Genomic DNA, 16,706 nt, shown 5'->3' on the forward strand with positions numbered 1-16,706 from the left:
ATATTAGTGCTATATTAGTAGGGAAAATCATGGTTGTGCATTAAACTAATATTCTAAAAAAATCTCTCTTTTCCTTTCCTTTCCTTTTTGTCCTTGAAGAGCTGTTATATGAGAGGTATTGTTGAGTAAATCAAATGGGAATGTTATTAAAGTGAGGTATGATTAGCCTATCATAAGAAAAAGTTGTTTTCTGTGAGAACTTAAAAAAAAATAAAAAACAAAAGAAACCCAGAGGGATGTGTGAGAAAAGATGCTTATCTGTAAGAAATATTGCTATGTTAGGTCAATTTAAATAGGTGTGTATGAGCTAACTTTGAAAGTGGCATTGGCACCTGTCATTTCATTTTGATTTAGCAAAAATGGAACAAAATCTAAAAGAGATTCCTCCCCAAATCTGATCAGTTCCCCACTTTTTCCCCCTTGATCTCATGTTTATATTGTAAGCCATGTTCATCCACCTAAAAGCACACAGTCACTTTCACTCTCCCCTTCTCTCTCCCATGTGTGTAGAAAATTAACAGAATAAATGTTGGATTGTGACATGTTTGCCATTTTTTATGTGGGTTTTCTCTTTTAACATCCATTACTTAAAAACAATGGCATGTTTGTCATTCACATGTACACACATAGAATTCTCTCTTAAGACAATAATATTATAGCAGAGAAAGGTAATAGTATAGGGGAAATGAGAGTGTTGGGCTAAAGCACAATCCCCTAAAATCCCATACGTAATGTCTCAGATTCTTTTTTGTTTTTGTCTGGTGAGGGGAACGTCTCATCACTTAAAAGGAAAACAAATTTAGGGTGATATTATCTCCAAAAAAAAAAAAACAAAGCTGCTAATGATCAAAGTTGTGTGATTGTCTGGATAGAAAACATGATGGCGGTGGGCTTTGTTTGTTGCTTTGAGTTTTATCATGGTGTGGACATTGAGCTGCATATATGAGCACTAAAAAACCCAGTTGACTTGTTTGTTGTTTTGAGTATTATTATGGTACTATATGCCTTTATCTTTGACTTACCTCAAACCCCACCATTTTCATTTCTTCAATTCCATTTTTTTTTTCCTCTCTGCTTGACCTACAGCCTTTGAGGGCTTTCTCAAAGTTGAATTTTCTTCACTTCACCACTATAAGTAGTATAGTGAACACATTTGCTGGTTTTTTACAATTTTATTACCAGGGATTCCCTTTTTTTGTTTGTGTGTGTGTGGGGGGGGGGGGAGGGGGGAGATTACATAGTTTAATAAAAGACAGTTTCCTTCCAAATTTTGACTAGAAAGGGTACCATATATGACCATGGGCATTGTTAAGGCCTACTAAAAATTTGGTGGACCCTGTGGCCCAATTCCTTAAGTTCGGCCTACTGTGGATGAAAAATCAAAAGTCATAAATATACTTTTTTTAATAGAAAAATTATTGTACATATTGTCTCTAATAAAAGCCAAAATCCACAGAAAGGTGTGTTAAAGAGTAATTTTGTAAAGATAAATCATGTGGAAGGACTGTGTTCATGATTTATTTTGTTGTTAAAATGAAACTAGAAACAGGAAAATGATATTAAAATCAGGCTTGAAGGCCCAAGCAAAGGCATTAAGTAAAGCCCAATTTCAATTAACTAAGCCCAATTATTAAGCACTATTTTGCGAAATTTTTTTAATATTGAAAATGGATAAATTCGAATTCAAATCTCTATTGAAAAAAATACATTAATTATTGAATAAATAAAAAGGTGTCAGACAAATGTATAGCAAATAAATAAATAGATGCAACTAGCTAGTGTCTGCGTGTTGCTGCGCTTTCATAACAACAATAATTAAAAATATTAAAATATATTTATATATATATATATGTTTTATTAATATGTGAAATATTAAGTTTTCTAAAATTAAATAAGAAGATCTATCATGACCAATAAAATAAAAATAAAAATGGGTTGAAAATTTTACAATACAAATCAACAAATTTATAATTAAAATTTTTAAATATCTTTCAAATTTATAAGTTAGATATTATAATTTATAGATTATGTAAAAAAAAAATTGTAAATTAATGAGTATATTTATCAATAAATCTTAAGAGTATAAAACAAAATAATAAAAAATACTTACAAATTAAAGAAGCAAAATTTGGATAAAAATTGAATGATTAAAAGTGGGTAATTTTTTTATAAAGGCTTTATAAAAATTAACCATATTAGGCAAGTTGATAGGAAAATAGTTAGATAAGAAAGATAAAGAGCTTTTTTTTAACTTTTTACTTCTTCTTCATTAATAAATTAATTGTTATAATAGAATGAAAAAATGATAATTATTGTAATTAAATACTTGTTAATTTGCACTTTTTTAATTTATAAATTAAAAAATTCAAATCAATTTAAGAAATTGTATAATCAAATAAATAAAATAATAATTGACACGTAGCATTTATTGAAAAAATTGGTGAAGAATTATGTTAGAATAGGAAAACCAATAAAAGAGCCGATTTTCTCCCATTCCAAACGTAAAACGACACGCCGTTTTAGCGCAGCCCCTTTTGATTTACTCAAAAGTTTATTATTTTAAAAAATTATTATTACAGTCACGACTCAACTACCCCAAGAAAGATACTTGGAAACCAATCCAAGCAAGACTACTGCTGAGCTTAAAGGGCAGCAGCGTGTAATGACTCAATGTAAAAAAGCTAGCATCAGCAGAGTCAACCCCCAAATCAAGTACAACAATGGCGAGGAAGCGAAGCAGCAAAACGACGTTGATCTTCTTCGTTTTGTTTTCCGTTATAGCTTTCGTTGCTTTCTTTCCCGTCTTCGCTTCTCTCCCTTCTCTTTCCTCTCACTCTCACGATCTTCACCTTCACCTTCGCCGTCATCAGGGTCGCGAAAAAGTAAAGTATATTGTGAAAGTTTAAAGTTGATTTCTTTGTTCGCTTCATTTCTGAAAATTCATGCATAAACTAAACTTTAACGTAGCTTTCTAATGTGTATGTACTGTTATATGTAGATATGTGTTTTGATTTTCTATTTCGAATTGAAAGAGGAAATGTGGAGTTTAAGAGGAAAGGAAATTAGGGATATGAATAGTTGATTTTTTTCCCTTTATAAAAGAAGAATTATTCATGGTGTGAAATTGTGAATTTTTATTAACTAATGTTGTTTTTCTTCTTAGTTATCATAACCTTTAATAAGTTGAAAAGAAGCTGAAAATTAAAAGCAAAAAATTTTAAATTTTCACAGTAATTGTTTCATAGTTATTAGTATTTGATTTTTTTTTTATTTTTTAACTGTGGAATGGTATTCTTTTTTGTGTGATTGTAAGTCAGATTGATGTTAGAAAATTTGAAATTGCGGAAGATATGTTTTGGAAAGATGGGAAGCCTTTTCAGTTAATTGGTGGTGACTTGCATTATTTCCGGGTTCTTCCTGAGGTATTTGTTCCTTTTGTTAGCAATTACCATCTTCTAAATTTATTCATATCTTGCTATTGTTGTATTAATGGGATCAGTGGGAATTGAAATGATTGTAGAAAAGATTATTAAGGTTTTTAGCATATTGGAAAGTATAAATGCAAAAAAAAAAAAAAGTAGAGATTTTTTACTTCTTGGGGGATATTAATGTAAGTTCTGATATTGTTAGAAGCGGGGAGTTGGTTCAAGTGGCAAAGAGAGTATGCTCCTCTATTTGTTGCTTGCGTTCGAATCTGCTAGGAGAATGTGGGAAGGTAATTTCCCATGAATTCGCTAGGCCCGACATAGATAAGCTTGCTTGGACCAGCCCAAAGAGGGAGGAACCCCCTTGCTTCTAAATTAAAAAAAAAAAAAAAAGAAGCAGGGAGTCGGTTACTTTTTATCAATTTGTTGACCTTCTATCTTATGGATGCAGTACTGGGAGGATAGGCTTTTGAGAGCAAAGGCATTGGGGTTGAATACCATTCAAACTTATATTCCTTGGAATTTGCATGAACCTGAGCCCGGCAAACTTGTTTTTGAGGGCATTGCAGATCTGGTATCATTTCTCACACTTTGCCAGAAGCTCAGTCTCCTTGTTATGCTTCGAGCTGGGCCTTATATATGTGCAGGTTAGTCTTTCTGTCATGTGTTTGTATAATATTTAGTTATTTACTTTACATGTTATAAATGGATTAAATTATTTCCAAGTAGGTTGCTTCTTATCTTCATTTAAGTGAGGAATGGATATGCACTTGAGTTTTTAATCTTATAATACTAACTAAGTTTACTAGTTCTTTCCAACTGATTGTACCTTTTATCTTTTTCTCTGTTTCTTTCTGTCTCTCATTACTCATGGTTGATATGAGATTTAAACTGATTTAAAGGGTTTCCCGTTCACTTTGTTGATCTTGAGCACTTAGTTGTTGTTTTCTTGTATTCTTATCTGAGAGTTTCGCTCTTGTTTCAATTTGCAAGTGTGCACACAAAAGGGAAAAAAAAAGAAGATAGTACATTGTGCTCACTAACATAATTGCATGTATAGCAGATAATTTCTGGCTCTCTCTTTTCTTGTGACAATTGATGTCTTAATTGATGATATTGATAGTGACATGGTTTCCTTTTGGGAACATTTGTCTCTTGCAGAGTGGGATCTTGGAGGTTTCCCAGCTTGGTTACTTGCCATAGAACCAGATGTCAGACTAAGATCTTCGGATCCTGCTTACCTCCAAATGGTATGTTCTCCTATAGTCCCTTAATTTTATGTAAGGAATATTAATGAAGGGATATGTTGGATTAAACGTACTAGTTTTCATGCTTAGCACACATACTTTGGCTGAGTTGTATATTTTCTTCTTGCTTAATATTTTCTTGGAGGATGGACCAACTGGCATTTTATGTTTGCTGTATAATGTTATGAGTGTGATATTACAGGTTGAAGGATGGTGGGGAATCCTACTTCCGAAAGTATCTCCTCTTCTTTATGGCAATGGAGGCCCTATCATAATGGTTCAGGTACGGGCATATAATATATTTTATTAGCTTGTCAAATTTCTTTGATAAACAAATGTGCAACTCTGTTTTGTCTTGTAGGATTTTAAGCAATGATAGAGTGACTAGTTCCTGTTTATTAAAACAAATTTCTCAATCTGGTAATTGTGCCTGATGCTTCATGTGGCTGAGCTTAACTGTTTGGAATTAAGGCTATCTGGGTGGTTGAGCTGAATTCGAAGTTTAGAAACAATGGGACTTGTGAAAATACCCTCTTTTGATGGAAAAAAACCTGGTTATCTAGGAACTAGGAAGATATTCCAAATCAGAGAGAATAAGACCAAATAAAACTAGCCTAGATTTAATCCGCATCATTTTTGTCTAGTTTTTTGGCCAAGAGTGGCAAATAATTTAAGGGATCAAATATGAGCCTGGTAGAGGTCAAGATAGATAACCCAGGGTTATTAACCCTCCTGATTACTCAGTTTGTCACCCACCTTTTTAAAGATTGTATATGGTGTGCCCGAAAGAAATGCATTTTTCACATGTTTCTTGCCCTTTCTTTTCTTCATATTACACAGGAAAAAAAGGGATATTCTCTTTATATGCATATTTTATTCCTTCCAATGAAATATCATTCTCTGAAAGTTTCAACATTTTAAGTTAGTAAACTTCAACTAAAATGAGATATTATTTTTTGGCACAGATTGAAAATGAATTTGGGTCATATGGAGATGATAAAGCTTATCTTAGTTACTTGGTGAAGTTGGCTAGAGAGCATCTTGGGGAAGACATTATTTTGTAAGAGGATTTTTTCTTAATCCCCTGTTATTGGTTACAGTCATAGATAATCTTCTGTTTTATCATGTAAAATCTAATTCTTGAAGAAACATTCAAAATTTCTTAAGTTGAATTTGCATGAGGAAACATAGACTGCCATCAAGTTGTACCGCATTTCTAAGATTTTGTCCAATGGAAGCCTAATAAATCAAGTGTAAAGGTAGGAAAATGACAATATATTGGAAACACAATCTTGGGAAGATCAACCGAATATGCAGAATAAAACATTTACCAGTTAGTTCATTGTCTTCATTTACATTCGTGACTATTATTACAATCACATATCGGACTATACTGGTATCTTTTACAGTATTATGTTAATCCCAATATATACTCATCAAAGGTCTTTCTAAGTAATAGGTTCTAGATGCTGATGGTTTAAATAAGAAAATTGGTTTTATAGCTGGTGTAAACCTAGGACATTTACATTGTAAACTTTCTTTTTTGTGACGCTTGGCCATCTAACCATATTGATATTATAAATGGAGCTTTTGAAACCATTTTGATTTAAAGGCTTGTTATTTATAGTACTAATGGCTTGAAAGACAAATCTTCATCACTGTCGTACTGGCATCTTATTAGCATGTTATTTACCTCTTCTCATCTAGGATTAACATTCGACTTTGATACGGTTCCATTGAATTCCTTTTGGACTCTCTTTGGAGATTATAACTTTGAGAGTTTATATCCTCCTTTATATTTTGCTTTACTTTGTTGACATTATTATGAATTAGAAGTATTGGCGGCAACATGCTTTGATCAAATGACTTCAACCACAGTATTGCATTCTTATTTGATTATTCTTTTATTTGGATGGCTTATAATGGTTTCCAGGTACACCACAGATGGAGGTTCTCGAGAAGCTCTTGAAAAAGGAACCATTCGGGGAGATGACGTCTTTTCAGGTACTGCTCAAGATCAACATGTCCTTATTTGATACATCACAAATATGTAGCTAACAGAGCATCTCATAACATGAGAAACAAATAATGATCTTCCTATTCCTTACCACTCTTTTTTTTTTGGTTGTCATCAGAACTTTGTTCATTTTATCCCTTATTATGATAAAAATATTCCTGCCCCCCTCCCACCCTCAATCAAAAAGAAAAAGGGCTATAACATTAATGGCCATATCTTAATAACTTCTTCTGCTTCTTTGTAACAATATTGTTTTATATTCTCATATTCATCTATGCTTTTCGAATAGTTCCATCATTAACATTTTTATCTGGTTTTATACACAAACTTTCTCAGAAGATGAATTTGATCGTTAAATTAGATGCTAGGTTTCTAGGTCTGGGTGCAGTGCAGAGCCCAGAGAACTGCATGCTTTAAACAAAACATTTACATTGAAATAAAGATACATACACGTATGCTTATGTCTTCAAACACAATTACTTAATAATTGTTTCTGTTTGTAGCTGTTGACTTCACTACTGGTGATGATCCTTGGCCCATATTTAAGTTACAAAAGGAGTTCAATTCCCCTGGAAAATCACCAGCGCTTTCTTCGTAAGTGTCTATTATTTATTTATGCTAATTTATGATATTTCGGTGTTCATAATGCTTTTTTGTTTCAGGGAGTTTTATACAGGTTGGCTTACACATTGGGGTGAGAAGATGGCAAGGACAGATGCAGATTTTACTGCAGCTGCCTTGGAAAAAATTTTGTCACAAAATGGTTCTGTTGTTCTTTATGTATGTTCTTCTATCCTACTTCTAGTGCTCTGAAGTTACGATCTCTACGGTCATGCTATGATTTAGGCTTTTGAATTCCAGATGGCACATGGTGGAACAAACTTTGGATTTTATAATGGAGCAAATACTGGTGCGAATGAGTCAGATTACAAGCCTGATCTAACTTCCTATGATTATGTGAGGATGATTTTTCCTTGTTGTAGTTAGTATATTAACTTATAACTTTCAAGCTTCAAATTGGCTTTACTTTACCTCAGGATGCACCAATTACAGAGTCTGGTGATGTGGACAATGCAAAATTCAAAGGTATGATCCTATGCTTGCTCACTGAATATTTCAAGACTAGAGGGATGATATGTTGAAATTTTTGCATGGTTTTGTTGAAATGTAAAACTACCTTGTCCATGGTCTCAATTTGTGTGCTGCATTTTGTTTATGTTAATAAATGTAAAATACAGTTTTATGTGCTGATAGACAACTTTGGTGATGAAGAATGATACTTATAGCCTTGAATGAGTCAGTGGATACATTTATCCAAAAAAAAAAAAAAAAGAAAGAAAATATCAGTGAATACAGAGTGATATGGTAGACAAGAGATAGAGGGATTTAAGCAGATGGATTATACCAATGGCAGAAGCAGCTTACCTGTTCGACTTCCCTTTATTAGATGGGCATGGTCCTGTCATTTGGTGTTAGTGGAAAACAGCTTTCTCTATAGGTGTGGCTCATATTCATGTGAATTTTACCACTCTATATATGCATCTTGTAGAATATGAAATAATTATAGTTTAATGCAATCGACATGTTCTGAAATTGATGCACATGTTGATGAAATTAATGGCTTGATTGCTACAATCTTTTGAAATTGTCAGACATCATAAGCGATATCATTTGAATGTCTACTGTTTATCATAGAGAATATGGGTAAATTTGCACCGAGGAAAAAATTTCAGTGTATTACATCTCTCATATTATTGAAAAGACATCCTACAGGCCTTGCTGTCACTTTATTTTTCTTGTGTTTGCTGAGAATGTATTCATGATTAGAAGTTAAATGTCTGGGAAATAGGGTATGTGTCGAAAACCTGAGTATGCTATCAACTGCTAACACACTTCAAATGCCAGAAACTCCTATCTTTAAAGTGTATCTCAATTGTTGTGCAGTTATCCAGGGTTTATTGGTTTATTTCTGATACGTGTATACAATTTAATAGTTGAGATAGACAACTGCCTGCTATCTTCTCTTTCAAGTGATTATCTAAGTATATTCTATTCACTGAATCTATTCTCATTTCAGCCATTAGGAGAGTGGTGGAGAAATATGGTTCAGTATCTCTTCCTTCAGTTCCTTTCAATAATAAAAAGACAGGATATGGATCTTTCCAGTTAACAAAAACAGCATTTTTGTTTGATTTACTTGATGGGATTGATTCTGCACAAATTGTTGAGGCTGAAAATCCAACTGCAATGGAGTATTTATACCAGGTGTGCCAAAATTAGTGGCTTTGCTGCTCATTAGCTTCTGTGTTTAGCAATTCATTAAAATTCAAGATTGCTGAATAGTGTCTCTTGTTATTTTTCCTAATGTCCAGATGTTTGGATTTCTATTATATGTATCTCAATATGCATCAAAAACTGGCGGAAGTAAGCTATTTATACCAAAGGTATGCCATCTTCCTCTTTTTTTGTTTAAGCTTATTAATTCATCCTAGTTTTATGGCTATATGTCTAATTTCTCTTTCCCTCAATTCTTCAATATTGACAAATAATTCACAGAAATTTAATATCCTAAAAGAATACTACCTCTCTAAATATGATCTTTGCAGGTGCATGACAGAGCTCAAGTGTTCATATCATGCTCTCCTAAAGCTAATGGCGGACAAGTATTATACGTAGGCACAATTGAAAGATGGTCAAATCAAGCAATTGACCTTCCTAATGCTAAATGTGTTTCTAACACCAGCTTATTTATTTTGGTAACTAACTGTCCTCTTGCTTTGAGCAGATCACCTTTTGTCTTATGCATTTTGGTGGTTAGTTCTTTGTGATTGTATAATGGTAGCTTAGTGAAAATATTTTGGCTTGTGGTATCATTAAGTTTGCACTTCCTGTATTTTTCCACAAGTTTTGATAGATGGCAGGTAATCGGAGTCTAGCATCCAGGAACAATGGAAGGCATCAATTCAACAAAATTTTATTCACTGTTCAGTTACATACATAACAAATGTCCCATGTGAACTAAGCGCCTGCATGTCTAAGCAGCAATGTCTTCTCAGTTTCATTCTTATTTTCTCTCTTTTTATCTTTTATTCAAAAATAATAATTATAAACCTTTAATTTTAAACCTGAACATCATACATGTATTTCATATCTAAGTTTCTGTAACTACACATGCAGGTTGAAAACATGGGTCGTGTAAATTATGGGCCATACATGTTTGATAGAAAGGTAAACTTTCCTGTACAGCAGAAAATTGTGCTTTTATTTCTTAAATGATGTCAGGTCAATGGTCATGTTTATGTCTTGGCATCGGTCAAATGCTCATTCATTGTTTTTTGTGAAGGAAAATCCTCATTCAGTCATTCATTGTTATTACCTAGAAATGTGCACCTTTATCAGTAGATAGAAAAAGTCTATAGTTGTAATTGCCATTTTTGGTGGCAACCTGAAACTTATTTTCTTTGGGAATGATAGTATAGTGCCTATCAATCCATTGTTTATAACTATGGTAACATATTTAAAATGTTTATTTGATAGCGTTATGATCCTTTTTTCAGGGAAACTGCATTTTATTAAGCTTGTACCTCAATGAAAAATGTTCCTTTAGAACCACCAGTTCACCATGCAGCACCAATAATTATCATCTGTTGCTAAGTTAGGTCTAACAGATAACTTGACCATTCTTGACTTTAATTTTGTAGGGTATTTTGTCCTCTGTTTATGTAGATGGGAGAGTTCTGAAGGGATGGAAAATGATCTCGATTCCTTTCAATAACCTAAATAAGGTGCCAAAATTCAATTCTGTCATTCAGGTTTCATCTGAATTCCCTAAACTATCAGCCCACAAAAAACTAGAACACAATTCAGGTATGTCTCCAGAACATAAAAAACATGCTATATCAAATGTTGTACTATACTACTATTTCCTCCTGTGTAGTTCCTTGTTTATCTTACATGTTCTTTTATACCTCATTGTTAGCAAGTATGAACTAATGAAGACTCAAAATATAATGTAATAAAACGATAATCTTGTAAGCACTTGCTTTTCCTCTGCAGAGGATGTTTTAGAAGGACCGTCATTCTACACTGGCCATTTCTCTATTGGTAAAACTAGTGAAGTTGCCGATACATACATTTCACTTAGAGGCTGGAGAAAAGGGATTGTTTTTGTTAATGAATTCAATGTTGGAAGATATTGGCCGGTGAGCAAGTTTTTTTTTCCCTTTGTCTTTCATACCATTCTCAATTCTATTTGTCATTTAACATTATCTTGCACATACATCTCCGATTAACACCGCAAATCAGTAAATGATTTTCTTTGCAGATTTCAGGACCACAATGCAACCTTTATATCCCTGCACCAATCCTTCGGCATGGGGAAAATGTTTTGGTAAGAGATGCCTATGTCTATATTGTTTTACTTTCTAGCGTGGAATCCAAACCCCCCCCCCCCTTCCCCCACTCCCACCTTCCTACTTTTCCCCTCTCTTGTGGAAAACGAAGTAGAGGTTTTGCGTTTTGTATCTGGTTGCTTGCATACTAAATAGTTTTGATTCCCATACACGATCCAGATATTCCAATGAAATTTTCTTCCTTAAATCGCTTTCGGTTCACCACTGTGTAGGTCATATTTGAGTTAGAATCACCGAACTCCGAGCTTGTGGTAGATTCAGTTGATCAGCCAGATTTCATGTGTGGTTCAAGAAAATCAAGTGTGCATCAACTTTAATGCCACCTAAACGACAAGTTTGATAAAAAGGGGATGGCAGAGCATTGCAGTTGACCTACAATCCAATAGGGCTGGATCGTTTGAGAATGTTTCCCTTGCAGCCTTTGTAAGATTGGCTTATAACAATCGAAGCATCGTATCATATTTGTTGTCCGGAGAGATGGTGGCTTGGGTGAAGGAATGGAGGTGCTCGAAAGATGTTGAAGAAAATAACATGGTACCAGATCGTTTATATAGGACTTCAGAGAAACAAAACAGCTGTACTTTTATGCCTAGCATTTCCAGAAAATCGGCACCAAGTCTTTTTTGTTAAGGCATCAAATGGCAATTTAATTTAAATCTATAGTGTTGGTTTCTCTTATTTCAAGTGATTTTAAAATCTCTGTGATGACCAAAATTACAATTCAAACATAGCCATCTACTCCCAACAAACTCATGGGAGCAGCCAGCTATGTTACATACATTACAAATGGCTATAAGCTGCTGAAAGAAAGAAAAAGGGGATGATCATTCTGAAGGTGGCTTAGATGCATCTTTTGGGTCCTGTTTTGATCCTGTCATAGCAGCAGATGCTGCCACACCCATGGCAGCCACGGCTGCACCCAGCTTTGCACCACCAGCAGCCTTCATTGCACCAGCTACTTTCGCAAAAATAGCTATCCCTCCTACAAGGAAAGCCCTAAAGGCTACTGTTGGTTTCACTGCCATATTTTTATTGAATCTGCAATTTTCCAATATCACATAAATTCAATTTTTTATTCTCATTTGAATAACTTTATAGGTCAAAAGCGTTAATAAAGTCAGTAAATCAAAACTGTAAAACCATGATGCTACCCTTTTCATACATGTATTGATTAATATTGCAAAAGAATAGAACCACGTCCCATAGACAGCTATGGACCCATCCAGTAGCTCATACTTGTTACTGAAACTTAGGTGAGTTGCCTTCACTATTGAATTTGGATCAGAGAACCTCGGTGTCCATGTAATTTTCAAAAGTATCAATTCCACTATCATTTTTTTATTCTTTGGGTAGTCAGATTTGAACCAAAGATTTAAAAACATTCCTACTCCAAACATCAACTAAAGCCAAAGCACAACGGTAGTTAAAAATCCACGAATTATGAACTGGTAAGTGAGACTAAACATATAAAATTTGAATAGCAACGCCAACTTAAGACCAAACACTCTGAAATGATCGGCCAGACAATTGAGCTTGGTGAATGTCATAATTTATAGATACTGGCATTCATTGAAGTACAATTTTAATTTCTATTCACATCTAAAACACCTTCACTCTAGAGGATCAGGCATGTCATCTTTGTTGAAAGGTTGAACTACATGACCACATGATCACTACTTACTGAAGCATAATATTGCGAAGACTCCATTGTCTTATATCATGAGAGACCAAAATTGTTATTCTTTCTAAGTATCGGAAACACTAGAATTTTGTCAAACTATTAGCACCTAACAGCTATTTATCCAAAGAAAACAGTGACAAAAATATATATATGAATTGCTCCTCCTCCTCCTCCTACTTCCGATCCTAAGACTAAGCATTTCAGCATACAGGCATAACTGAAAATCAATCATCACAGACTTCCCTAGGAAGCTTTTCTCTTCGAATCCTTAATTTTAACTTAACCCTAACTTTGTTCTACAGCCCTAAAAGCATCTTCATGCCACTGATAACAACATCACCAACCACAGGCAGAAAGGCAAAACCTAGTTGCAAGTGCAAAATGGCTAACTTCTCTCTCTCTCTCTGTCTGGATTCCTAACAATTAAGAGAATACACTTTTCAGAATGCTAATAAGACAATGTCTAGGATTTCCAACTCTCACTGGCACGTCCAAGAATTTGACAAAGAAGTAAACCAATCTAAAGCAAACATTAAAATTCACCTTCATTTATAAACTAATATTCACCCTTTTCCTCATAATTTATACATCATAATGACCATAATCCAGAAAAAAATTTAAAATTTAACCCCAAAAGCAGTTTTGGGTAAGTACCCATTTCCTCAAATCAATTATCTAATGCCCTTCTATCCCCAAACCAGGTAAAAAAATTCCTTTTTTTTCCTTCTGTTCCTTTTGGTAAACATCTAAACGGCAATGGATTTAAAAATTAAAAATCTATAAAAAAAAAAAATAAAAAAAACAGAAACAGGCCCCAGATCATATAACAGATAAGAGATAGAAGAAACCGAACCTTAAAACTTGAAGAGAATATCTTTTTTGATTAAGTCCTTTTGCCAAGAATTTTTTGAGTGCAAAAGAAATGAAAGGCAAAAAAAAAAACAATCTTAAACCTTTTTTTTTTTTTTTTTCTCTTTTGCTCTTCTCTCAGTAAATACAAATGAGGTCTGCTATTTACATTTTTGTGTAAAAAAAAAAAAATCATTTTTACGACACGTTTCCCATTTTGCTTACCACGCGTGGCAGTGTGTCATTGGAGAAAATGCTTAAAAAGCGTACATTAGCAACGACCCCAATATCTATCTCTAACTGTGCGGCGGCTAAGGTAAAAAGAAGCGAGGGAGCTAGCCTGGGAAGGAAAGACGATGGATCCGTACTCAGGAGGAGGAAGCTGGACAATGATCCCCAGCGTCCCAACCCACAATAACGTATCTACTCCCACCAATCAAGACCATCTATACCTCTCTCCTCCACCACCATCACAACAACAACAACAATTTCATCCTCAACAATTCCAACCACAGCAACAACAACAGCGTATGTTGCAACAACAACAGCAAGTGCAGCAGAATCAACACCATCAATCACTAGCTTCTCATTTCCACCTATTACATGTATTCCTTTAAACCACAGCCTTAACAAAGTTTTTACTTCAATTTTTCTTTCTTTTTTGAAGTGTTTGATTTCTTTTATGTGTTTTTGTCTTGTGGGGGTGGCAGTTGGTTGAGAATTTGTCTGATGCAATTGATAATGGAACTCGGGATCAACATTCCGATGCTTTGGTTTGTTTGGGTTTTTTTCTTTTTTAATTTTAAAATTGGTTTTAGTGTTTAATTTGAAGATTATTTATTTTTTTTCTCTTTGGTGGGGTTTTGGGAAGATTAATGAACTGAACAATCACTTTGAGAAGTGCCAGCAGCTTTTAAACTCGATTTCGGCATCAATTAATACCAAAGCTATGGTAAATTACCAACTCTTGTTTTCTTTATTATTTAACTTTTAATTTCTGTTTTTATGTTATGATATGTTGATGAAGCTGCATGCAAGTGTTTGATGAATTTTAACGAACATGAAAGTACTTAAAAAAGATGCAAGCTTCTGCAAAATGTCTCCATTTTCGGTATTTTACCTATCATTTTTAGGATATGTATATCTTTTATTAGTGATGATAGATTCGAAAAATGTGCTAATATATCGGATGTATATCTTCTTATGACTTGGGAATTTCTGGATGTTGGATGTAGACTGTTGAAGGACAAAAGCGAAAGCTGGAGGAAAGTGAACAATTGCTTAATCAAAGGAGGTAAATTGTTGGTCCTGATTTGTGTTTTCTGCAATTTAAGTTTTCTACTTATTGAATGTGTGCATGTTTTTTTTCTTCCTGTTTTAGGGATCTGATAGCCAAGTATAGAAGCTCTGTCGAAGACCTTGTGAAGACTGAGCCATAGTTGCTTCCCAAAACACTCCATTAAGGACAGGTAGGAAAATGCATACAAAACAATTTGACTTAACTATTGTCGATAAATAGTTGCAGTTTACATTGTTTACTGTAACATGTCAATTTGAGGTAGAATTGCTCATAAGCAATCTTTGATTGAGAGAGGCAATTTTGCATGTGCTAGTTTGAAAAGTGTGTCTTGCTTTTAGTATTTTGTGTAAAATAAATACTGTATAGTCTTAATAATATATTGCTAAAGAGTTTCAGTGAGAGCAAATCAAGATTAGGGCAAGGGTAAGTCATTGTCTCGGAATAGATATAGAGAAAAACTATGTTAATGCTAGTATTTATCTTGCACAACCACAACCAAAGTAAAATGAATCTTACCATCAAACAAGTTTTTGGGTAATGAACAGTGAAACTGGACCATGGTGAGCAGTGCTTTTCTATCTGAGAGCCTAATTATTAGAGAACTTTGCTACTAGGTGTGAGTCTGTTCTTCTGGACGCTTACATTCCATTATGATGCATTGGTGAAACTGACTTTGGCCTCTTGGATATCAATTCATGGAGGTAACACTGATTATGGTTCAAATTTTGCAATGTGGTTGTCTACCATTCATCTGCGGAGCCTGTCTCCTTTAAAGTTCTATTCAAATCAAAGAGAAAAGATTTGCCTGTCTCCTTTAGAGTTCATTTGAATCAAAGAGAAAGGATTTAAATTCTTTTTCTTGATTTTGAAATTATTGGCCAAGATTTGTGACCACTTCTTGGGATCAAGCCCTATTCTATTGTCTTTGGAAACTCTAACAGATAATTTCCAAGAAAAATTGCACAGTTGTTCACCGCAGTTCTAGAGCTGTCAAGTTAGGTTTCTATATATTTGCACTTAACCTATGATAGAATTGCTCGCTTCTGCTGTTCTTATATTTAGTTGATGCTGCTTTCAAAGTGCAGAATTGTTTCATCTCTGATTCTTGTATATTGATGATTGTTTTCTTCAACAAATTTGAACTACAGCTTGTGAGTTGTGACCATCATTTTGGCTTTGCTGTATTCAGGTCAAGATCTTTCTGTATAACTCTGAAAGATCAGAAGGAAACCCAGAGAACTTGTTCCCATAGAATTTGATCAGATTCATCTCTTTGTTCAGCAAGTAGAAATTTTTAATATCTTGTCTAGGTTGTTCTTCTATCAAAGATTTCCTTTGGAATGAGATCATGTTCAAATGCAACTTTTGTTAGTGAGCAACCTTGTCAACTGATTTGACCTTCTTTACTGGATTATTTATATCATGTAGTTTTGCATTCAAGTTTATTCTCTCTCTCTCTCGGGTAATTAACATCATAATTGTTAAGATTTAACCAGGAACGTGGGCGTTGTTCCTGTATAACCTACAAAGGAGTCATCTTTTTGCTTCACCTTTTGATTCACCAATATTAAGAATTAAACGCAATACTCCAGCTAAGCACTGTTTGTCCTATCATTGAAGGGTGTCGTGGTTGATATGAGACCCATTTCTGCAAGGGACTTGTCCTGTTGGCTCTTGTTCTCAAACCTTGAATGCAAGCTTTCGGAGTTGAGTTTAATCTGAAGCCTCAAGAGTGCTTTCTGAAAAACTGCTTTTTCTTAGTTAATTAGAGTAGA

General features: G+C 34.1%; 3 protein-coding genes across 6 annotated transcripts; 2 read left to right on the forward strand and 1 right to left on the reverse strand.

The window, feature by feature from the left end:
- The first annotated feature begins 2,672 nt into the window (after positions 1–2,672).
- LOC111274640 (beta-galactosidase 17-like) lies at positions 2,673–11,779 on the forward strand. Of its 3 annotated transcripts, none has more exons than XR_016334279.1 (19): positions 2,673–2,882; positions 3,318–3,422; positions 3,877–4,072; positions 4,587–4,675; positions 4,875–4,955; positions 5,638–5,732; positions 6,606–6,676; positions 7,193–7,283; positions 7,352–7,469; positions 7,551–7,646; positions 7,727–7,775; positions 8,767–8,954; positions 9,062–9,133; positions 9,296–9,445; positions 9,867–9,917; positions 10,391–10,556; positions 10,746–10,891; positions 10,995–11,079; positions 11,314–11,779. XR_016334279.1 is itself a non-coding variant. In XM_022859420.2 (19 exons), the coding sequence occupies exons 1-19, from the start codon at positions 2,721–2,723 to the stop codon at positions 11,416–11,418; spliced, it is 2,097 nt and encodes a 698-aa protein (XP_022715155.2). In that variant the 5' UTR covers positions 2,673–2,720; the 3' UTR covers positions 11,419–11,779. The 3 variants fall into 3 exon arrangements, 1 of the variants encoding a protein (XP_022715155.2); XM_022859420.2 differs by having other exon boundaries at positions 11,014–11,079; XR_016334280.1 differs by lacking the exons at positions 10,995–11,079; positions 11,314–11,779 and having other exon boundaries at positions 10,416–10,556; positions 10,746–10,839.
- On the reverse strand, positions 11,747–13,763 carry LOC111274645 (uncharacterized). The gene is made up of 2 exons (XM_089755732.1): positions 13,636–13,763; positions 11,747–12,139 (listed from the first exon to the last, which is right to left on the reverse strand). The coding sequence occupies exon 2, from the start codon at positions 12,124–12,126 to the stop codon at positions 11,926–11,928; it is 201 nt and encodes a 66-aa protein (XP_089611858.1). The 5' UTR covers positions 12,127–12,139; positions 13,636–13,763; the 3' UTR covers positions 11,747–11,925.
- A 153-nt stretch (positions 13,764–13,916) lies between these two features.
- On the forward strand, positions 13,917–16,371 carry LOC111274644 (mediator of RNA polymerase II transcription subunit 9-like). 2 transcript variants are annotated; one of them, XM_089755731.1, is made up of 6 exons: positions 13,917–14,236; positions 14,342–14,404; positions 14,503–14,583; positions 14,867–14,925; positions 15,013–15,100; positions 16,080–16,195. In XM_089755731.1, exons 1-5 carry the CDS (start codon positions 13,988–13,990, stop codon positions 15,068–15,070), a joined length of 510 nt encoding a protein of 169 aa, XP_089611857.1. In that variant the 5' UTR covers positions 13,917–13,987; the 3' UTR covers positions 15,071–15,100; positions 16,080–16,195. The 2 variants fall into 2 exon arrangements, with proteins under 2 accessions (XP_089611857.1, XP_022715161.1); XM_022859426.2 differs by having other exon boundaries at positions 13,918–14,236; positions 16,121–16,371.
- The last annotated feature ends 335 nt before the right edge of the window (positions 16,372–16,706 follow it).

Source organism: Durio zibethinus, chromosome 26, assembly GCF_047325235.1.
Source record: "Durio zibethinus cultivar Kanyao isolate XHJ-2024 chromosome 26, ASM4732523v1, whole genome shotgun sequence".
Lineage (NCBI taxonomy): Eukaryota > Viridiplantae > Streptophyta > Magnoliopsida > Malvales > Malvaceae > Durio > Durio zibethinus.

Bases quoted from the DNA above. Each gene is read 5' to 3' on its own strand.
- LOC111274640 (XM_022859420.2), top strand. From the start codon at position 2,721: ATGGCGAGGAAGCGAAGCAGCAAAACGACGTTGATCTTCTTCGTTTTG. The intron at 7,470-7,550 runs GTATGTTCTTCT...TTTGAATTCCAG, and splicing joins ATGGTTCTGTTGTTCTTTAT to ATGGCACATGGTGGAACAAA. The intron at 9,446-9,866 runs GTAACTAACTGT...CTACACATGCAG, and splicing joins ACACCAGCTTATTTATTTTG to GTTGAAAACATGGGTCGTGT.
- LOC111274645 (XM_089755732.1), bottom strand. From the start codon at position 12,126: ATGGCAGTGAAACCAACAGTAGCCTTTAGGGCTTTCCTTGTAGGAGGG.
- LOC111274644 (XM_089755731.1), top strand. From the start codon at position 13,988: ATGGATCCGTACTCAGGAGGAGGAAGCTGGACAATGATCCCCAGCGTC. The intron at 14,584-14,866 runs GTAAATTACCAA...TGTTGGATGTAG, and splicing joins CAATTAATACCAAAGCTATG to ACTGTTGAAGGACAAAAGCG. The intron at 14,926-15,012 runs GTAAATTGTTGG...TTCCTGTTTTAG, and splicing joins CAATTGCTTAATCAAAGGAG to GGATCTGATAGCCAAGTATA.